Source organism: Scomber japonicus, chromosome 11 (genome assembly GCF_027409825.1).
Source record: "Scomber japonicus isolate fScoJap1 chromosome 11, fScoJap1.pri, whole genome shotgun sequence".
NCBI classification, from domain to species: domain Eukaryota; kingdom Metazoa; phylum Chordata; class Actinopteri; order Scombriformes; family Scombridae; genus Scomber; species Scomber japonicus.
Genome location: NC_070588.1, coordinates 24,778,129 through 24,802,281, shown reverse-complemented (window position 1 = coordinate 24,802,281; position 24,153 = coordinate 24,778,129). Strand labels below are relative to the sequence as shown.

Sequence of the window (24,153 nt, the reverse complement as noted above, 5' to 3'; positions counted from 1 at the left end):
GAAGAGCGGTGGGGACAAAGCACCGACTGAAGGTGAGTTAAAAAAAATATGCAGGAACATGTTAAAAGGATCAAGAAAAGGCTTGAGGAGAAGTGAAGGTGACTTTTCTTATGACCAACAAAAAAAGTGTCAATCTGTGAGGAAATTAAATTTTAGGGTGGGTGTTTCAAAAATAATTCTATCACCAGTGCAGAAATGTGTGCTTGTGCTTTATATTGCTGTAACAGTTGTCCCATGAGCACCGTTTCTGATGAAAAGTTGGTAATCACCTAAAAATATGCATTTAAATATGTGTAAAATGTCCACTGTGGACTTGTTTCTCTCCCCCATACATCTATATAAACGTTTGAACACAGATCCGCCTGTAAATAATACCTCATTCTCATAATGGCTTCATTAAAAACATGAAAAAGTGCTGAGTTCTTCTACATTAAAGTCTCTGTTAAAAAAAAAAAAGAGGTTGTGAACATGATGGCGAATGACAGAGTCTGTTGTCCCGCTGTGAGGAGGAACGCAGGGTCTTCATTCAGATACTCTCCCCCAGTATTCTAACAATGTCTACATCCTGAACTTCAGTCCCGAGAGAAAGCTTGCATCCGTTCGGTTTTCCCTGTTCACATGCACGTGACCTCGGCCTTCCCCTCTTCCTGCTCGAAACCGCCTTCCTCAAGGTGGGACAGGGTGCTGGGGTAACCCCCTCCGAACACCGGGAAGCCCCCGATGCCTCCGGCAGAGGGAGAGAGCTCCTCTGGAGGGACGGAGCTGCTGACCGCACGGCTCACAGAGCGGCTGGACACGTCGCTGTGCACGGAGAGAGACTGGAGACGAGGAGGGACAGGAGTGAGATTCAAATCATCACATCATGACAGCAGTAAAGGTTTTTATTTATCTCAAACAGGATTGGGACATTGAAACCGGTTACTGTGGTTGCATTTTCTTTTGTGTTTACCTTCAAATTGAAGTGCAGTTTTAATTTTTGTACACCAGGGTGCAGTGTAGACACGTCAAATACAGTAAATAGCTTTTCCCCACTAAATGTGAGGTGCAACTGTTAGTCTCCTCTCATCTCACCTTGTTCCTCGGTTGAGCCCCTGCCTGACTTCTGACGGGCCTCTGGAGAAACACAACCTGTTTGGTGGCCAGGTTACCATCACTACACACACACACACACACACACGGAAGAATGGTTAGCTTATAGACCATACAAACTAATCACATACATGTCTGTGTCATTTTCATGTATGCAGAGCGTTTGGTGCCCACCTGTCGTGTCGGATGATGGGCGTGGGCAGCACACAGGTGAGCAGCCATCCAAACTCAGCCAGAGTGTGAAGGAGGGGTCCGTAGTCTGTTTTTACATTGGAGCCCTGGATATACACACATATGCAAACAGAGTCACGTACAGATATATCAGCAACAGAAAAACATAACATGACTACTTACAAATCTAGAAGTAAATACATGGGGATTAAAGTTTCGTTTTTTGGCCTTTACCTTAGGAGTTGCGCTAAACTATTACCCACAGTTACCTCTGCAGGTGTCTAATCATGCAGATCGTGTTGAGTTTGGTAAGATTTCCAGATTACTTCTGTCTGCAATAAAAGTTGATGCCCTTGCAGGATCGGTCACACCAGTTTTAATAAACGAAACGACAGTACTTGCATGACTGCACAGCTATACACTATTAGCGGTAATGAGGATGTTTCTGAGATTTGGGTGAACAGACCCTCTAATTACAAAAAGGGTTTATTGTTTTCAGAAAACTGGAGCTGTCAAGTCTTCCAACTATGGAAAAACACATCCTCCATTTCTACTTTCTCTCTACAAAGAAAAAGACTCATTTTAATTTAACAAAACCACCCTTGAGGGACCAAAACATCTGCATCTATGGATAATTGAGAACATACAGTAATTTAATTGAACTAGCCCTTTAATTTACAACAAGCTATCCTTGCATAAATCTCCCTGCCTTGCTCAATTAGGCACTTTTATGTGGTCGGAATGAGGTCATGCACAAGAGTTATTAAGGAGAATCTCCAGCCGACCTCGATGACTGTCCACTGCTCTACGACGATGGTGTCGTTGGCGGGAGGAGAGGTGCTTCTCTCTTCGTAGACAAACAATCCCTCCAGCGACCTGGGCACCGGCTCGCCTGGAAACACACAAGAGGTTGTCATGATTATATAGTTCACAGAAAGGAACGCAGGATAATTACTCAACGTTTGTCACACCGAGGTAGTAACTGAGAAATCTTTATTAGGAGCAAGTGAATGAGATAGTGGCCTAGTTATTAGAAATAGGTTAGGCTCTGCGTGTGTGTGTGTGTGTGTGTGTGTGTGTGTGTGTGTGTGTGTGTGTGTGTGTGTGAGAGAGTGTGTGTGTGAGAGTGTGTGTGTGTGTGTATGTTCCTTTTATTTCCAGGCCTCAGAGGTCTACAGATGATCTAGCAGAGGAACAGGAAGTGAGGTCTCCAAGGTCAGGAAGACCAAATATAGATGCAGTGGAAGAGAGGGCGGAGGGTGGAAAGGGGGTGGGAGGGCGATAGACATAACAGGAAGCAACTGACTTTTTTTATTTTTTTATGAGTGAATCTTTTTTCTTGAGTTTTATAATAAAAAAATAAAAATAATGCAAAGAGCAGCAGAGGAAGAACGATGAATAACATCAGTAGATTTCCCACAAACATTGTAAATACTTCTCTGAAGGCTGAGTTCAGATTACAAGATACTCAAGATAATTGACCTCTGATGTTCCAGATCTTTCCAGACAGGACTGAAGCCACTTTGATCATTTTAAAAGCTGCTGGATATTTTTGCGAGAATCTGCACACCCAACATCGCAACCGTACCAGCTGAGAGGAGTGGATTACCGGGTAAGAAATGATTAATAAGAAAACAAGGGAACGGGATGTTAGAAATGCAAGTTTAGCTACAAGGAGAGCTAAAAGGGACAGACAGGTGACCAGAGACATAAATACAGGTGTATGTAAGAGTTAGGTTAGGGTTGGGTTAGGGTTAGGGTTGGGGTTGGGGTTGGGGTTGGGGTTGGGGTTGGGGTTAGGGTTGTGCTTTCAGACGGTCTGTCCGATGGTAAACTAACCTCTCGGAGTGTCCCAGTACACGAAGGAGTCCACCAGGGACCAGCCTTTGCGGTAGTAAGCGGCAGTCAGCTCCAGCCAGTCGGCCTCCAGGGCACTGACCACCTGGCCCTTCCTGGAGACGCGCATGGAGAGCGCCCCCTGATGGTACTGACAGGCCAACGAGTCCAGAGGAGCGCAGCCCGGAGCCCAGGAGTGGAAGAAAACCAGCAACCTCAGATCTGCAAGGAGGGAGAGAATAAAGACGAGAGAAAAGAATAAGGTCAGGTTTGACGGACAGGGTCATTCATTACATTAGTCAGCGATAAAGTACGAGGTCATGAATTAAATTTAGATTGCCTCAAATTACGTGTCAAAGCAGAAGGGCTTTTAATCTCGGGGTAGAAAATGAAATATTTTGGGTGAAAAATTAATCCTGTGTGAGTAGGTGAAGTCACAGCTGGTTGACTGTGGCCTCAAATCTGAGGTATTAACACTGAACTCAGCATGGAGAACTGTGCAGGTCAAAAGGTCAAAAGACAGATGGTGTCATATGTTATCCAGATTGTACAGTACTTTTAGGTATACACAGGTACATATAATTGACTTGACTACCACAAAACATGGACTTCAGCTGTAGGTGAGAGCAAAATTCAACTGTGTGGCATATGATGTAAAATGCAGTGGTTGTCAACCTTGATGGCAAATGTTTATTTAGTGTAATTACACTAAAATCACTTCATCAAAATAGAAATGACAAGAATGAAGTTTTTTTTAAAGTAAGTTTGACATCTTCTGGTTTGCTCAGAGTCCGGATGTCTGAAAGTAAACAAGATAATGTCAACTCAAGTTTTATTTGTGGGACATTATCAGGACAATGATAGTGAAATGCCCCTCCCTCATTTGTGTAAAGAAACAGAGGAAACTACTGTATCTTTATGAACCTCTGCCATTACACAACACAAAATGGAACTGAAACACAGGAGAGTTCAAAGTCTTTCTCACCGGGGCTGTAGGTGTTCTCCTCCAGCTCTCTTTCTCCAGGTGGGGTGCGGGGAGGGGTTTGCGGAGGGGAGCGACAGCCCCTCTTCGGACTGTGCACTCTCCCGTTACTGATCCCGCTCACCTGCTGGAGGACGGAGCCGACGAATCGAACGCCGCCCCGAGCGCTGCTGTTCACCTGTCGAGACGCACGAAACCCAAAGTCAGCCTCCAATGTGAACCTCTAATGTAGCTCAGCATCACAAAAACAGCCACGCTCAACACTTCATCACTTTTTTAGCCTGCAATACTTTTCGTAACTTGTCTGTTATGTGCAAGAGACGTTATGATGCAAGCAGCACTTCTTTACTCCTCTGAAGACAAACCACATCTTCAACCACAGTGAATGTGCTTGCTTATGTGTTTTATGATACTCCAACTCACATATGACACATATACATGATTTATGAACTAAAAAACATCCTAGATATCCGTTTTAAAACTATGCGACGGATAAAGTCATCAGTTCAAATATTTCTGGATCTTAGCTGTATGTCACCCCCCCCCCTCCCCCATTTCCTGTCATCTCTCTACAGTCTCACTCTTATAAAGGCATGAGATGCATCATCCACTCTCCCAAAATACATAAACAAGCAAAACATCATCAGGTTTACCAAAAGAATTTAAAAAAATGGATGACAGCTTTAAGTTTTTCATATTGAGTTGCAGAATGCTGCTATTCTGTTCCAATATATCATCGTCTTTATCTTTAATCCAGTGAATCAAGCTTTTTCAGTGCTGAGAATCACTTTCCAAGAGCTTTACTGAGTAAAAGTCTTAAAGTGTGGTGACATTTTAGATAACACTTTATTTTATGGGTCACGGAAGTTTTCTGAAAAGAACTATGTCATTTTGTACTTCATACTGTGAAATTCTCTGACATTTATTAAAGTTTAGTGAGCTGTTTAGTGAGCTTATAAGCACTTGTTGAACTTCATTGAAAGAAGTGCTACAACACTCACCAGGTTACACTTGCAGTTCATTGGAACAATTGAAAGAGAGAACACAGCCTCCATAATTAGTGAGAGATGACATAGTTCTTTCCATGATCCATCTCTGTAATTCAGAGTTACATAAATTCCTTTCTAGGAAATTATGGAGAAGTATTACCAAACTTTCATTTTATGCCTGTAAATATCATAATTTGCCTGAATATTATCTATTGTCAGAGCATTTTGTCACTAACACTGTGGACTAGAGTCACATTTCAGGATTCATGTATTCATGTATTTGTGGGGCTGCTACTGTAGGTTGCAGTAAATGTGTGTGTGTTTGTGTGTGTGTGTGTGTGTGTGTGACTGACCCTGTCGATGAGCGCTCTGACAGTGTCACCAGTCAGTGAATCTCCGGGTAACGGCCACTCCTCCACCCTCAATACCGGCACACTGTGACACATGGACGCCTTCTGCTTACTGAAAACACACACAGACACAGACACAGACACAGACACACACACACACACAGACACACACACACACACACACACACACACACACACACACACACAAACATCTATTAAATGTGAGGTCCAGCGAAACCTGTTCAACAGTAACATCGAGGAGTTTCTGGGTGAGAAACCTATTGAACCTGTCCAGCTGCAGGGTTCATGGTTCACTGTTAATTGTCACAGAGCTGCAGACACAAACACATAAATCATTCATAGCCTCAGCTGGAGATGGCGACTGTGGACGCAATTAAAACTAAAGGGTAAACAGCAATTTAGGCAGTTTTAACGAAGACAGATCACATGATCATGCTATCAACCTTTTCAATATAAAAGTATGACAAAAGAAAACAGTCAGGAGTATGCAGATCATCAATCATTAACTACTCTACTGCTATACTTATCTTCTAAATTAAAAAATACTATCATAGCTACTCTATCCTACCTTATCAAACCTCAGAGATTAGAGATACTTCATCTCCATTGGTTGCTGTGGGTACCCTGTTGTTGGGTGGATTGCTAGCCAATAGAAATCCTGCTATTTGCCTTAGACACATGACCGAATCAAACCAAAACACAGTCTACAAGAGTCAACTCCCCCCCCCTCCCCCTCCTCCACATCCTCATGAAGGCACGCCAGTCTGACCTCATACCGGAGCCGTACATGAAATATGCAGCTGACTTCATCCATCATTCATCTATTTACTAGACAGTGTGACAGTGGGTGTGTGGCAACAGTGGGAAAGCATGTGTGGCAGAGAGAGACAGCTTGTATATACTGTACAAACACTGAGGATTCATTTACCTGGGTTTGGGTCGGGCCAGGATGGCGCGGTAGAGCAGGCTGAAGGGCAGCGAGCGGGTGCGCCCCACAGACAAGATGATGGGGTGCAGGGCGGTCAGGACGTAGCCTTGGGTGTAGTAGGGCTGCAGGGCTTGGGGCAGCTCAGACAGCGAAGCCACATACTGCACCGTGGGGCGGCTACCTGCACGGGTGGAGAGATGGAAAATGAATGAGATGTATTGTAGCGGCTTTGTAAAGGCCAACGCTTGTTAAACACTAGCATTGAGATCCATTTATTTGCTATTGCTCAATTTGACAGCACTTTTCGGTTGAGCTTTTTTTAGATGTAGAAGTCAAATTCGCTCACAAAAACACATCCAGAAGTAATTGTAGCGTATAAGTAGAATTTTATGAAAATCTAGTTCCTATATCATTGTCCTATACATTGATTAATTGGGGTCTCCAACCTGCAACCTGCTCTTTAAAGCCACATGTCCACTGACCTTCCCCATGTGGGTGAGTTGGAAAGTACCCTCATGTTTCAGTTTCATATCATTTTCTAAAAGCACTCCTGTCCACACTGACACCCCAAAATAATTCATCCCCCTCCAGACAATAAAAGTCCAAAGCCTTCAATTCAGATTTTGGGTGAGCACTGGGTGAAAACTCTGCACATACATCATTCTGCACAGTGAAGCTCAAACATCTAACTGAAGTAACAAGAAGAGAAATACATTTTTTTGGGTGAAAAGGGACTTTTTGTTGGAACAAACCACAATCTCACATTACAGTCATCATCTGATGAGTGCAGCTGATGTAAGAGACCTTTTTGGTGAGGCTTTATTTTCCACATCTTTCCTGGTTATTTTCAAAGGAAGTTTTCCGGGAAATATTAATTGTGAGTAAAAAAAATAGGCAGTGCTAAATTCAGCCATTTCCAATCATTTCAATGTGACATCTGTCTGCAAACAAGCACACAATTTAACATATAGGAAGAAAAGAGCTTACAATAATAATTTGTGAATGAATTAATATGGACTCTGCTTTATAAATGGAACAGTTTGTTGAAGAGAAGTTCTAATTTCAAGAAAAATGTTTTAGGTAATTATAGACACATAAAACAAAATGTTGACACTGATCTTGGCTCATAATTGCTACGTGACTAACAGTGATCCTTGAGCTGTCTGTGTAACATGGCAGGAGGCCCAAAAGAGCGAGGAAAAATGTTGTTTTTTTTTTAAACGTGACCTCAGATACAGTGTGTGCAGTTCAATGAGAACCATAATGAAAACCTACAGGCTCTTGTTAATAGGAAATCAGGCACGCAGTCTGGGAAAGTTTCTTTTTCCTTTCTGTATAATGACTTTAACATCACTGTGTGTGTATGTGTGTGTGTGTGTGTGTGCGTATGTGAAATGCACAGGGTCAGTCAGATAGGAATGCAGATGATGATGACGGCACGTACCATTTTTTTTACTTCAAGCTGGGAAAATGTCATCCCAGCATTATAGAAAGTGCTATTTTTAGTGAAATGTCACTTAAGGAACAATTCGTTTGAAGCACCCACACATTTACAAGCACACACACTATATAAATCCATTAGTGTGTGAAATTGACATGTTGCCACCGACATAACATCAAGCCTCTTTCAATATGAATGTCCGAGTCACTTTAAGTGGTATGAGTTTTCTCATTTCCTGTGTCCAACTGTGTTTCCAAAGCATCGTCTGATGGCCTCAAATGCTGATGTAAGGTCTGTCTGTGCTGTGTTAGCCATAAAAACAACCACCAACCCAGGCATGTTGGGGGAAACACCACATCACCACGCCTTTTACGTAAAGGTTCTATATATACACACACACACCAGCTACATGTGTATTTTTAAGTGCCGCTTCTCCAGCTGTGGCGGGTGATGTGGTGAGATCAGTTCTCTGCCTTGTTAAAGGTGCAGCTCTGAGACTGGCATCAGTTTCATTATGGATTCAACATTTTGATTATTTAGTGTATGAAATGTCAGAAAATAGTGAGATATGCCTACAGTTTTCCAGAGTGACATCTTTAAGTAGCTTGTTTTGTCTGTTCAAAACCCCAAAATGTTTTATTTAGTGTTTTTGGTATTTTTATTGCCAACAAGACTATTTTTTGTTAGTTAACATGACATCTCAATAAAAATATATTTCAATTAAATTTGACATGTCACAATCCATATGTTTGAGTTTTTTAAAAGTTGATGGCTAAGACATGAATAGTGCCACCATGTGGCCATTTAGAACTTCTCATAATCCCGAAGTGTAAGCCATCCAAGTGTAAAAGCAAAAGTCATATTTTTATCTGGATTTCTAAAGATACAACTTGAATATTAGTGTAGGATTTGTGTAATATGTTATAAATGTGTGTACACACCAAATCAAATTCCTTGTATGTGTTACATACTGGGTGTGAGACATATAGATTTTCGTCCATGTAGTAGACAGTTTTGTCAACTTCCAATCTCCACCATATGGTGCAAATGCAACCACATTTAGAAGACATATGCTTATGTTAACTCCACGTACTAAATTTAAATTGCTACAACTTGGTAACCGTGAGTCTGACTCACTTGACAAAGTTAGAATATTCTTTCACTAGGGCTGGAACTAATGATAGGTGTTATTATAATTAACTAATGCTTTAACTGCGTATTAGTTCTGGAGAACTGCATGTATCAGCTGACAAATGTATTAATTAAAACGATAAAAAATTAATAAATTAAATGGTTTGAATCCAGACAGAAACTTCACCAGTCAGATCCTCAGCAAAAGTGTCAAGTCAATCAGATACGTGTTGAGATACGTGAAGGACACACAACCATAAATACATACAGACAGACATGCAGAGATTCCTTCCTGTATAGTTGGATATGCTAATTATTTTCTCCATCAACTGATTATTTGATGTGTAAAATGGCAAAAATTGTGAAAAATGCACATGCAAAGTTAAGTATTAACTTAAACATACACCTTTAGAGAACTTTGCATGCTTGAAGGAAATACAAACACTTTCTTAAAGCATTAGAAAGTATAGTATTGTTGTTTCTGTTTACGTCATCCACTTCCTCACAGTGTAATGGCGAGTAACTTAACTTTTTATACCAGTTAAGGAGTTGCTTGTGTGCTGGTTGAGGCTGGTGTTGTTTTTCTAACAACCCTGGCTGGAAATCCCTGTGACCATCGCCATACTTCCTGTGTCCACAAAGAGTGGCTGTTCACAGAGAGGTCTGGCTTCACACATGCACATGCACACACACACACAGAGTACATCTGGTGCATTTAAAGTTTCAAGCACACTAATTTGTGCACTTTGGATGCTAGAAGATTAACAGGAAGAAAATTTGGGAAGGAGAGAGAGAGAGAGAGAGAGAGAGAGAGAGAGAGAGAGAGAGAGTGAGAGAGAGAGAGAGAGAGAGAGAGAGAGAGAGAGAGAGAGAGAGAGAGAGAGAGCATTCCTTCTACAACCCCCCATATTCTCACGGACAAACACCCCAGCGAACAGGGAGACCAGTACACAGCTGAGATGACTGCAGTCTCTGAATGGGTAGTCTGGCTGGCTCCATTATCAGACTAAAGACCACCAGAAACCATTAAAGCAGCGGCCGGACAAACACAACTACAGTTTACTGGCATTCCTGCTGCTCTGAACCCCTCTCCAAACACTTGAGGTGAATTTAAATGCATCACCGGCTTACATGTTGCGACTGGTGGACGTAAAAAAAAACCTCACCAAAAACAAACAAAAACCCCAGCAAAGTTGATGCTCACTGTGGCAAAAACAAGAACCAGAGCAGCTCTATATGTGCTTCAGTGTGGACATGCAACTTTAAAGATGACTCTCTTTCCATTAGAGCGCGAAACAAGGCCAGTTAGGTTAAACATGGATCACTAGCAGTGTCTGGAGGGTCACGTCACAAAAAACAGGCAACTACGGCTGCAGCTAATGGCTCCCAGGAGGACCATGATGTCATGCACACACACATACACACACACACACGAACACACACACACACACACAAACACACACACCTCTAACCAAGGCTTTTGTTGCAGCCTTTTTGCTTGTCTCCTACCCTGCTTTCAGTCCTCACACCCCCTCCCATCCTGCTGCCACTCGCCCCGTCAACCAGCACACTGAGGCCTCTGTTCAGTGCTGTGTGAGAGGAAAAAAAAGAGAGGAGTAGGAGGAGAGGAAGAAGGAGGAGGACTAGCAAATGGGATAAATAAAAAGGGGGGAAAAGAAGTAGAGGGGTAACAAGAGGTTGGAATTGGCAGGGTGAAGGGAAGGGGGGATGTTTGGGGGGGATCAAGAGGAGTTGAGCAACAACTTAGGGCACAGAGAGGGGTGACAGAGCTGAGAAAATGGGGTTACAAGATGGATTTTATGAGCCAACATGTGAATGGAAGAGCTTGAGAAGGTGTGAAAATAGAGAAAACTGCCCGGCAACAAGCAGTAAAAGGAAACAAGAGTGACAGTAAAAAGAAAAAAAAAACACTCTACAGCCATGCTAGCATACTACAATACACAAACCCACAAACCTAAGCTAACAGCTAATTAACCGCTATGTAATGGTGACACTGTTTCTAAAGTACCTCGGCCAACATGTACACCAATACCAATATATGTGCAATAAAGTAATATATTGGCAAGTCAATTTATGGGTGTGGCAATATAATAATGACAATGTTCACCGTCTTAGTTTGCTAACATTTGCTAATTAGCATTAAACACGAAATACGGCTGGAGCTGATGGGAATGGCATTACTTTTGTCGGTATTTGGTCATAAATAAAATCTTTTTTCAAATTTAAATCTTCACCTGGTACTAGATGAAAAGTTGTGTCAACCAAAAAGTTCACCAATAGACTATAGAAAAAGTCAAGGGATCATAAGGTTGTTAGGGGGATATTATTATTGGTACCAAACACCATGGAAATCAATCAGTTGTTGACAAATTTCCATAAAATCCGTAAAAAATGTCAACCTCACAGTTGCACTACAGGAAAAGTCAGGGAATCACAAAATACAAAATTGTATGGAAATCCATTCAGACCTTGAGATATTTCAGTCTGAACCATAGTGGAGGAACGATCAACAATCCCATCCATAGAGTATGCCTTTAGTATGGCTTGATAAAGTCACACACATGATAAAGTCACAAAAATGCCTGAAAAGACACACAAAGTTAAACAGAAGAAGAAGAAAAACTAATCCTAATATGATTAGTGAAGGGATTTACTCTCTAATGTGGCCATCTAAAAATCATTATATTACATTAGACACATCATGCCAATCAAGATTCCTCTGAAGTCAGACCGACTCTGAGATCAGCTCCAAGGAAAGCTATTACTGTGAGTTTCCAGGTCTGCTCTGCCCTTCTCTCCTTTCTTTCTCCTCCAAATTTAATAATCAAAATACTGACTTTAATCTGAGATAATCCAGCATGCGCCATTAGATTCCCAGATTAGATAAGAGATTACAGAAAATTGCACTCATCCCTGGAAATAAAAAAGAGGAAGGGCAGTCAGATAGATATCTTTTTACAATTGGAACAGAGGCCTTGTTAGGTCAAACAGTCTTAGAACAAATCAATCACTATCTCATTGTGGATTAGGAGATGATTGCAATTCATCCCACAGTTTCTTCAACTGATGTTTCATTCATTTCTCCCATAGTTCACCAAACCAGTGTTGAATACACGTCACTTCAGGTTAAGCCTTCTCTCCAACCGCAAATCCCTTTGTATCCGGCCATCTATTCATCTAGTCATGACCTGCAATCACTGCACATCCAGCACATCATCATTTCATCCGTGATTCCCATCATATAGGCCACTTCCAGTCTTTCAGCGACTTTGAAACAGGTCAAAGCAATTTTTCTGTCAGGACGACTGCTCACGTTAGACTAGGTTCATACTGAAAGTCTTTGTCACTTGCTATATTTTCTTCAGAGAAATTTCACTTGTAGAGCGACATGACGTGCAAACTTAGACAAAAACGTCAAGATGGGTCATTTTTAAAAAGCCTTTATGTGTTTAAACAACATGTGTCTACTCTACCTAAGATTAAAAGATGGATTGCCACCGAATTTTAGACTGACATTCATGGATCCAAGAGGATAAATACAGATAACTTTGGTGATCCCTTGAGTCGAAAGCCAAAATGAGGTTGACATTTGTGGACTGAAGTTAAATATTTTGACAACTTTTGGATAGATCTCCCAATTTACTTTACTAAAAAACTACAGACATTCCCATCAGCCTCAGCTGTACTTTGGGTTTAGTGCCGCTAAACTAACATGGTGAACATTACACTGGCTAAACATCACAATATCAGCTTTGTCTATTTGAATATGTTAGCATGTTGATGTCTGTATTTGGTTCAAAGGACCGCTGTGTCAAAGTACACCCTCGCAAAGCCTCGAACACGGCCGGAAACTCACTGAGCCTTGTTCAGTTTATGTTGTCGGACAACTACATGAGTGGGTCAAAGAGAATTCGGAGCTGCTTGGCCTGAGATTAAATCACTATTTCGAAGTCATCTGACAGTACAGACAAATAAAGTAAAAGACTATATTAAACCGCAAAAAAAGCAAACACATTTCAAAAATTCCTGGAACAGTGTGGATGTAAGTCTTTCTAAGTGGTCGAATACAGTGGCTGTTTACTGGAGTGAGTCTTATAAGTGAAGAACACAATGAGCTGTTTGCAATAAAAAGATCAATAACTATAAAAACCCTTTAGAGTCTGGATGCTTTCTCTCTCTAACAGAATCATACACACTCATATACACACATACACAGCTAGCAGTAATCAGCTCGGGGGAAGTATTAGCCATTAGGTACTTTGATGTGCTTGCTGTCCTTGGCTCCAGGCTCCAAGTCCAGTTTCCTCTCAGTTGGAGTAAAATGAGGCCAAGCTGACTGGGAGCATTGCTGCTGCTACTGGGCACAGAGTTGGCAGATACAGAAGGGGGGGGCGCTGGGGTATGTGTTTCCACGTTCAAGTGAGTGAAAGGAAGAGAGGCAGATGAAAGTGAGAGTAAAGTATGTGACAGTCACTAGTGTGTGTCCTAGAAAAGCTACATTTCAAGGAGATGCAAGGCCAGATCAGGGTGGAGTAGGGTGGTTTGGTGGTGATGATCTCCCACAACAGTGTAGAGGCTCATTATTTTCTTTTTCTCTTAACTGTTGTGAAAAATGTCTTTGCAATGATATCAAGTCTGTGCCAAAATCTACTCTTTTGACTAAATGTGGGTGTTTTTCAATGACAATCTGTAAAATCTGTTGTGTCATTACTTTATGTGCAGTATCATGCAATGGTGACATTATCCAAATCAGTAGGTACTGACAGGAAGAAGCCAAACAAACTAAATCAACCAGATATCTTAACTGATCTGCTGTTCAAAGTTGGACAAATTTTCATCTACAATTTTCATTCATCAACCTAAAGGACCTAATACATCACTAACATAACATATCCTTAATAAGAATCCCACAAATGTCCCACTATACCATCACATTTCAGATTGTTCCACAGATCTACTTGATTACTGTTTCTCATGTCGTGAAAACATCAAATACGATAATTTGGTTTAGTTGGTTAAGTTTTTTTGTGTTATACATTACGGTAAACTGAATATCTTTGGATTAGGTTATTGATTGGACTATAGAACACATCTGAGGACATCAACTGAGCTGTAGCGTGAGGACTAGGCTTGCAGGTGGTGGAACTTGCCTAAACCTAACAACTACAGACAATTCAACAAAGTATGCAACAAGGTCTACAGACCTCTCTGAACTGTAAGGCATCTGCCAGCCAGGTGCTCATCAAGAATGCAATGTATGTCATGTACTGAGGCATTTGGTTATTAACACTCAAAAAAATACAAGCTCCAAAGCTGAGGACTACTGACTCCTCTTTTAACAAAATGATTCCACCAATCAGGGAAGTATCATAATGAATGCCTTTGATAAATATTCAAGATATCAAGACATACCGATCCAGTCATGCCTACAAATTTCATCACACGTTTCACTTGAGCCAATCATTTTAACAAATCCTGCAAGGAACACTACCAGTACCATTTGGCTTAGATTTCTTTACTATTAAACCAATTTCAGAAAACTTCAGCATCTTTCTTGTTTGCTTCACTCTTGTTTTCAACCACTCCGGGGCTTTTATTTCTTTGGCCAGGCTCCGTCTGGGAGGTCAAACCCACCTTGAGTGAATTTGGGAGCACATCAACTATCATCTTCATCATGTAGATGGTTTCCAACTGGAAAGAAACCCTGCGGAGTCTCTTTTGAAATGAGAATGCAGTTTGGCTTGAATCTGATTAACGGCCAAGGAAACATTTTTGGTGGAACAGATTGGCTTTTTGTGAAAGTTTGGTCCAAAAGTAGTTGGAATATTTATATAGGTTTAGTCAGTCTAAATGAAAGATTAATTATAAAATAAGGTGATTAACTCAGGGCTTAGTAAACAATTTATAGTCTTATAAAATAAAGACAAAAATGCCTGCGAGAGTGCCAGCAATCACCAGACTGCACATGACTACTAGAGATTGGAATCACTGTGGTTGTGTCTCAAGCCGTGCCAGCCATTATTCACACTTAAGAGAGTTGCTCACTCGCATGTTCAATGTCGGTGACGATCACACAGATCCAAGAAGACAGAAAGACTGCATGTTAAACCAGCATTTTACCATCTAACTCATAGTAAAAATCAATTTACTGTGTCAGATCTCTCTTCTCTCCCCATCCCATAGTGTGTTTCAGTGGTCCAATCACACTTGTAAAGATGTATACTGAGAATGTATCAGTATCTTATGACTTTAGCCACATCTGGAGTTGGTCAAGGATGCGAGTGATCAGATTTAAGCCCAGTGAATGCTGTTTTGGTCATTTGCAGGCGAAAAGTCTCAAAATTTGTAGTGCATGCCTGGCACGGGACAAATCTCCCAAACACAGCTGGACACAGTCAATCTGCCAAACAATTGGTGTATAGTGTATAACTATGAGCCCAGTTACCCGACAGAGATACAATCTTCATCCTCAACTGTTCAGCAGCATTCAGTTTCCCACAGATAAATATCTAGCATTAGCATGAAAGCAATAAGTAGAAGCATTTGAGATGTCTACTGATTACTTGTGCAAACCGCAGTTTGTGTAAGGTGGATTCAGACATAATCTAGACACTGGGTCTTAACAGGGACTATGACTCACGCACACGCAGTTTGAAGTACTATATTTATAAGCCTGTCTGAGAGCAGAACCCATGACTCCCTACTGATGGCAGGCGCAAAAGAATCAGAGCACTTCAGAAAAAAACTTTCCAGTAGAAAAAACCGCACGCTGCAGAGAAGCATTACTGTCATGGGTCATGAACTTGTTGCTTGTAGGAGACATGCAGAAAGACTGAATGCTGTCATTCAGAAAGAAAGCTCTCTGTGTTGATATTAAATGTGCACAATTCAGGCCCAATGCTTCATATACCATGTATCAAACTCACTGTTGTTCACTGATGTGAGCTATAACAGGGATCACAGGACAGGTTTGATAACTTATATTATTAAGTGGATTGGGCTAGATGAGATTAATCCACACTACATACAGTTTCTTTGTCAATTTCATTATACAATTCAGAGTTTGGGCTATTAATTACATCCAGCAGGCAGTCAACTCAGTTCCTAGTGGTGCAACAATCTCTGGGCTCACGTTACATGAAAATCATATTAGTATTTAGATCTAGAAATTTGAGGCAAAGAGAACACTAAGATGATGTATTGAGGACAGAAACAGTTGGATCAGTGCATCTCTAGGGTGGACTGCACAGAGCGGCATGCTGGGAAACACCTACTCATTTATCATGGCAGAAAGTGGAGAACATTTTGTTGGCACAGATGGAGAAAGAGACAACAAAGCTATTCAAAAAAAAGGCTGACATTTTCACAAAGTTTACATTAAAGTGTTGAAAAGTTTTTTTTTTTTTTGCAAAGAGAGCTGTATTACAAAGTCCTTATGAAAACATACGGCTGCGTATTTCAAAAGTTAACACCAAGGAACCGGGTAAATTACCTCGTCCGTCTCTGAGGGAAACATTTCTAAATGCCAGCTGGGAAATCTGGCAAAATAAAATGTTTGGTTCTTATGACTCTTTGTTTCACAATCTGAGGACACATATTCTGTTCCCGAGTGTAACGAATTAACCTCCAGTGCTGAAATCTGCATGTAATTGGTGCTCATTCAAAACTTGGTAATGATATTTAATCATTTTCAGTGACTATTTGGTCATTTTTCCTGGACAGCTACACACATGGTGCCAGTTAAGGCGTTTTGCTTAAATTATATTTTTATGGTCATAGTGTAGAATATTATGGGATACCAGGCTCATTGTATATATGATTCCTGTATTTCAGACAAAAGACATGTCAGGTCAGACACAGTAATGAGACTGACAGTAGGGTTAAAGAGATACAGTGCATCAAGTATATAAAATGGACAGTATATATCCACCACAAGCAAACTAACCTCATTGTCTACATTGAGTCTACATGATGGGACGAGGTACGGGACTGGGTTCAAGCTGCATGCTGGACGGCCCTAAAGTCATTAGAAGGTGGTATCCGTGCTCTACTCCCTTACTTCCCTCCTAATTTGGAAAGCAGCACTTTCCCTCCATGATTCATTATTGTGCAAGCCTGCTGTTTACATGCTGGGCTCCCATTCAGAACTTAATCACCATTTCCTTCCAAATAGGTCACAGTCAAAACAGCCAGTCGGAGGACCAGATGAAGGGATTATCCTTGAAAAATGGCAACCCCTATGCCATCTGAGATTATCACACATGTTCAAATTAGATTCCATATCACAGCAGGTGGGTCTCTCTCTGGAAGGGTACCGCATTTTGCTGCATGCCTCCCACATGGGAAGGGGTGTGTGTGTGTGTGTGTGTGTGTGTGTCCATGTGTGTGCCAAGGGTAGAGGGGCTACTTGCGGAGGCAGGGAAAAAAAAAACCTTGTGTGACCTATTTCTAGATAGGCTGAAAGAACGGCCCTGTTGCTAGGAAAGGTCTGGAGGTCTGGAGATGTGGTAATGTCACACACGTGTGGTGTGTAACAACCTGAAAGAGCAACTTAACTACATTTAAATACACATTACCATTAACATAGTGATGTGGATACTACTATAACTGCACTCTGTCAGTTTTAAAGCACTTTACAAGCATAGCAGAAAGATACAGCTCCTGTGGGAATAATAAACGGATACAAGAGGTTGAAATAAAAACTACCATAAACAGGGTGTTTGCTATTTAGGGCTGTTTCAAAGCCAAATATAAAGAAGACAGCTTTATAGACAAAACATACAGGAGGCTTTTAGTCAACAGAAAGCAACACATATATCATTTGTTGAGAGGGACCAACTCAATGGCTTACGTCTTTATAATAATGCATTTTGCTCCATAATGGTTTCATTTGTGATTAGAGCTGCAATGAAATGTATCTTTTGAGCCACATGTTCAGGTTGAAGATTCTCAAATGTGAGTATTCTTTAGATTTCTTTACTCCTCCATGATAACAAACTGAATATCTTTGGGTTGTGGACCCTTTTTTTTCACCATTTTCTCACAATTTATAAACCAAACAACTAATCAAGAAAATGATCAACAGATTAATTGTTAATGCAGCTATATTAGTGAGAGTAGTTTCCTGTTGGACAAATGGCAAAGTGAGTGATGACTGCATACAAGTTCTACAACTAATAATTATGTTCATTAGTGTTTTATCTGTAAATCTCAGAATATAGGGGGAAGTAGCCTATGTCAATAACAAGTTCCCAGAGTCCAGGGTGAAATCTCCAAAGTGCTTGATTTTAGGAGTGAAACTGACTAATCATCAATAAATTCATAGTTTTGTCAGATGGGGGAAAATATGAATGAAAATGTCCATGATATATTTGCACACAGCCTCACACTCTAAAACCCACAGATATGAAATCCAAACATCCTGGAACCAGAAAATGAAATTTCTCCTGGACTATTTTTGTGAAACGATTGACTAGTTATAAGTTTCCAAATCATGATTAACTAATCGATTAATCGACACATGTCACAGCACTGATTAAACTGAAAATTCTGGGATTGGTTTAGTGAATGTGACAGATTAGTATGAAGGGAGTTAATCACTGTTTTCTTGTTAAAGCATGGTGGCAGCACCTAGCACATTGTCATCACATCTTACCTTCCAAACTGAAGTCGAGCAGCACATACTCGTACACAGTCTCTGTTTTGGTCTCCACTTGTGGTCTCTTCAAGGTGGAGTAGATCTTCCCGGGGCTGCTATCCTCCGGGTCTTCCAATTTCCGCAAGCCGCAGCCCATGGCCTCAAAGGCGGGGACAGCCGCTCGCTCAGCGCGGTAAGAGCACCGGAGGAGTCCGCAGACACAGAGACAGACACACACACACTCACACACTCAGCTTCTGTCGTGATTTTAACTTTAACGGGAGGGCTCCATCCCTCCTATGTCCACGCTGTTAATCCTCCTGAGTGCTGCCGGATAATCAGCCCCAAACTGGAACAACGAGAGCCGAACAGTTTGTGAAGAAAAAGTGCGGTGGAGGATTAGTTCATGAGGCGGCTGCTTGTTGAGAAAGTGTCCCGCCAGACTGGCTGCAGGTCTGCAGCGTGGAGAGGAGGAGCGCTCTTTGGAGAAAAAGTTTCCCCTACAATGAAGCTGGACAGGATCACTCAGCTTCCTGTCCACGTTTCTCAATAAGATACTGAAACCCGGACCACCCGTCTAACAGTCGAGTACTCATCACATATTTAGTGTGATGATCAAACAGCTTTATGTAGTCTAGTTTACATTTTTTTTAGTGTATTAGCCTATTAATGTATTTATTTTACAGCCTTAGTATTGATCTCATCTCTGTCTGTGACTTGAAGTCTGTGTGGGTTAATGGGGTTAATTAAATTGATCTAATCAGAAAATTAAAACTGCAACAACTGATAGACTAATCCAGTGGTTCTCAAACCTTTTCCACATCAGGAACCCCTAAACTGACACAAATTAGACCAGGCCAGGGATTTGATAAGATTTTGTCCCACAGTCTACCATCTAATAAGACTTTTGTTTTTTTGATGTTTGACTGCAGAAAAGTGTATAAAACTCTTGACCAAATTAGTTATACACTCTCTCATTGTGTTACATAGTTTATGGATGTAATTATAGTGAAAGTAAACTGATGTGCTACAAAGTGTGGTAGCATACATAAGATAGATAAATCACACCCTTTTCTGCATTTCTTATCCATATTCTACATTTCTTTCTGTTGTATCCCATTATTATTATTAATACAGTTTTCATCCTGCATTGCTTGAGATCAGGGCTGCAACTATATCGCTTTATATATAATTCAATACATTTCAGAGATGTAAGACAAATGCCTGTCAGGCTGTTACTGTTATCTTCCATGCTGCACTTCAAAGACCTAAATATTGCAAAGTTACATGAAATAGATAAAAGCTGTAAATCCTCAGACTGTGAGACCATGCTGGGTATTTTCACTTGATGAATGACTCAAACAATTACTCAGCTGTGAAGATTACACCCACTGATAAATTAACTAAGGGTTAGGGTTAACTGCTGTACTTCACACTGCTCACTCTAATCATTCTATTAATTTGCATTTTTGTTTTGAAATCACTTATTTGAGTACTTTGAGATACTTGATGTTGTGACGTTTAGGGGAAAAAATGTTAACCTGAAGTTTCTATTCTTTTACAGAGAATCCCTGGATCATTTTTCATGTGTTTATCCGTGTTTCTCTTCCATTTTGATGACACCACAGTTAGGTCTATTATTAGGGTTGGTCACACATCATGAGTTAAAACCAGTCGAACGTCACATTATGTGTCCAGTACTGCGTGGAAGGATGGATTAACACCCCAAGTGAGCTTTGGGCAGTGACTAAGCCCCAGTTCATCCCTCTCTCTCTGTGTGCTGTTGTCTTTTAAATCTCCATCAGGCACAGTGTACACTGCACACTACAAATAGCAGCTTTGTTATATATTGCCCTGAGGCCCAGTGCCCAACCTATTCTGTAATATAATCCTGCTTCAGGGTTGTGTGTCAGTTTTAGGTAACTTGATTAAATATAAATGTAATTAAGAAATATGTACCAAAATAGAGATTATACCACATTGCCCCTCTACAAGACAGAGCTTTCAGATTGCTTAAAATGTAGTCTGAACCCTCACTGTGGACAAAATGATGAACTTCAATCTCAAAATAGTCTTCTACATGCCCCCTACCCTGTTTTGTTATCAGCCATCTGCCCCCTCTGTGCTCCACTGACATAATTACCAGCGAGTAATTCAATCATTGACCATTCATCAGCAAGTACATGCCAGACTGTAAAGGATTTACTTTCTTGATTTGTGGTCTTTGTAACTCAAACTCTGACTGCTGGCTCTTAATGTTCTCATGTTATCTAATGAACCTGTAACAACATCTGGAGCAGTGCTGCTGGGTAACAGAACATGTGGCATCAAACAGTGAGGTCAGACCTGTGACCCTGCACACACACACCTTCATCCAGCTGACCTCTGACCTCTACACTCACTGACTTCTGCCTGTGACCATTAAGAGTACAGAGTGGAACACAGCAGGCTGCAGAGTACACACTCCTTCTATAGTTCTTCATTAGTGATGGAGATATGCACGTAAAATTGTGCTCGCTCATAAAAGCGTTGATCCCCTTTGATGTGTTTGACAGCTAAGGCCAGATCACAAGTCTTTCCCACCACATTTTCTCCTTGGTTTCCCACCCAAGTTTTATTGTCATCAACATAGGAATTTAGTACTGAAACTTTTTCACTAGTAAACACAGAATTACCAATGTGTTCATTGAGATAAAAATGTCATTCACAAATCATAAACCTAAAAAGTTTTATGTCCGGTTTACAGTATTTTTATATGGCCTAAAATCACAAATTACCTTTGAAGTATTTTACAATCTGAACAATATATTACAGATTATATATAACAGACTGTGTATCAAGTATGGAAATTGAATTTTTTGACTGAGCAGTTGTCTATTTGTAATGTAATGTGTGCAGTGTAACAAATCTTTCTAATAAGTCACCAGGCCTGCTGTTTTAAATGTTAGTAACTCATTTATTTAAGTGGTTTTTCAGTTTGTATTAATCAATCAATCAATCAATTAATCAATCAATCAATCAATCAAACTTTATTTATAAAACAGCTTTCATAGAGGTTAATGTAGTTCTAAGTCATGTTAACAACACAATAAAATACTACTCCTTATTAGTACAAAGGCTAAAATGCTTGCAAGTACTGCTTTGTATCTGCACTTATGAGGCATGCTTGCTTCTTTAACAGCCACAGTTCACAGTAAGTGCATGGTGATGTATCTTAAAGAGTTTCCATGTCATCTGCCCCCATGGGTTCAATCCTGGTTCATATGGAATACTGTAGGTGGAGAGATTGCTCATTCAGAGAAACATGATAACACATTCAACCTCCAAACCAAGCCAACAACATTACCAGAGAGAAAGAATGCATCAATCTGTAGTCTCACATTTAACACTGTCAGTCAACAGAGGTTGTGTTGTAGATTCTGTACACTTACTACTATGGGATTAACTGATTCTCATTAACTAGTATATATTTAAATTCTAACCTTCCCTCCATTTTGAACTGAAATGCTGTTTCCATTCATGTATTTTAGAAACATATATAGATATGTATGTATGCTGCTGAGATGGGAATGCTAAACGAAATGTCATTGTATCTTATGTGCAATGACAATAAAGGATCTATCTATACATACATTACATTACATTAAAGTGAATACAGTACCAGGTGACATGAGAGTACATGGAATAAAAAACACAAGTATGTTAGATTGACAGCATCCCTCCATACACACCATACAACTATACATGAGTGAACTTTAACAAGTTATCTTTTATATCTTTTATTATTATTATTATTATTATTATCGTTATCATTGTATTCATTATTAGCACTACTTATTGGGCTTTTAAGAAAGTTTGTCCAAGTGTTAATCTTCAAACTGCCCTATGAAGAAGAGATGATAGGCTAAATGTACTGACAGAGATAGCAATACAAGCACTCACACACACACACACACACACACACACACACACACACACACACACACACACACACACACACTCACGCATACACACACACACACACAAAGTGGTACAGGAACAAAACTCAAAGTGGCAGCTGAGGCTCTGAGCCAGTTACACCAGCTGCATATCCTCATGCAAAAACCACTGCGAGGTGCTGCCTGTCTTACACACACACACACACACAAACACACACACACACACACACACACAAACACACACACACACACACACACACATACGCTTGGATCCATTTCAGCTCTCCACTAACTGCTCATCTGATCTCATCGTCGAAGCCTTCAGCAAGATAAATGGTCCTGAACTCGTGCTTTCATCGTTCACAGAGACACAGACCTGTACACCACATGATGTTATCTTTTATAGCCAGGATATTAATTCATGTGGATATGCATAATGATAAAGTTACATTTGAAGGCTTAACAATAAATAACCGCCCCCCCCCACACACCCCCTCTTTTGCATTATTCTGTTGTGACTGATTTGTGTCCCACATCATACTTTGAGAGTGCAGTGTGCTTTCCTGTCTGATGGTGTGCAGAATGTTGACAGCCACTTCAACAAGTCTTTTGTCTGAACGAATGGAAGGAAGGAGTGGAAGGAAGGATGCAGCTGGCTGGATGAGGGGAATTATTAGTGGAAAGGAAGAAAGCAGTGGAAATCCCTAAATATTTATTATTTACTGTGTATAAACTGTGTATTTATATCTCTTTGTTACATACACTAAGTCCACCTACTGTATCCAGATGTTCACCACAAACACCTGTAGCTCTTTTATGTAGTATTCTGACTTCTACAATTAAAAATTCAAACAACAAATAACTTACAAATGGTTCAGCCTTCATGTACAATGACACACAGTGAGAAGTTGAGGAAGTGAATAATAGTTTCTCTACAATTGATTTTTTTGAACCACAGAGCCAACACACAGCCTGATCCAGACAGACACATGCCGGCCATGCACACAACGCTTGCTGGAGATGAAAGATTGCTTCAAAAATAACTCGAAAATAGTTTAACTTGCAGAGTCTCCAACAGGAAACCACTATCATTCAGGAGCTCCACCCGGCTAAGAAGCGCTGGGAAGGAAACCCGGGGCCCTCCTTCACTGTACACAGACCAGTGTGGGAAGGAACTGAACAGTTTATACAGCAGTACATTAAACACTTATGATGACCTCTAACAATGAAATGTGTTCCTCCCAGCTTGAATTTATAATATCTCACTGTTTTTTCATTTCGTTTTATTGTGTTCACATATTGCATGCATCTTATTATTATGTATTCATGTTAATTTTGTAAATTATTTTACAATTATTTGCATTTTAATTAGATAGCCCTTGTCAATTGTGGGCAAATATTGGGCATAGTGCCCCTCCTGCACAAATATTTAACCCCCTGATGAAAGTTTGACATTCATAATTTATATCAAACTTTGTACTTTTCATAAATCTACCATAGATAACAAAGTAAGTACAAGGCTTGTGTAAATCTCAATGACTATAACAACAATACATCTAATACTGCCCCCACAGGAAGGGAATTAAAACCATGACAGAGCTTGTACAAACTGGCCTGTG

The 24,153-nt window shown here is 40.5% G+C and overlaps 1 protein-coding gene across 1 annotated transcript; it reads right to left on the bottom strand.

Annotated features, from left to right (window-relative positions):
- Positions 1-135: 135 nt before the first annotated feature.
- rftn2 (raftlin family member 2) lies at positions 136-18,822 on the bottom strand. Its single transcript, XM_053328827.1, has 9 exons — positions 18,615-18,822; positions 6,367-6,547; positions 5,421-5,529; positions 4,082-4,256; positions 3,100-3,318; positions 2,046-2,152; positions 1,264-1,367; positions 1,072-1,153; positions 136-818 (listed from the first exon to the last, which is right to left on the bottom strand). Exons 1-9 carry the CDS (start codon positions 18,751-18,753, stop codon positions 615-617), a joined length of 1,320 nt encoding a protein of 439 aa, XP_053184802.1. The 5' UTR covers positions 18,754-18,822; the 3' UTR covers positions 136-614.
- Between the last annotated feature and the right edge of the window lie 5,331 nt (positions 18,823-24,153).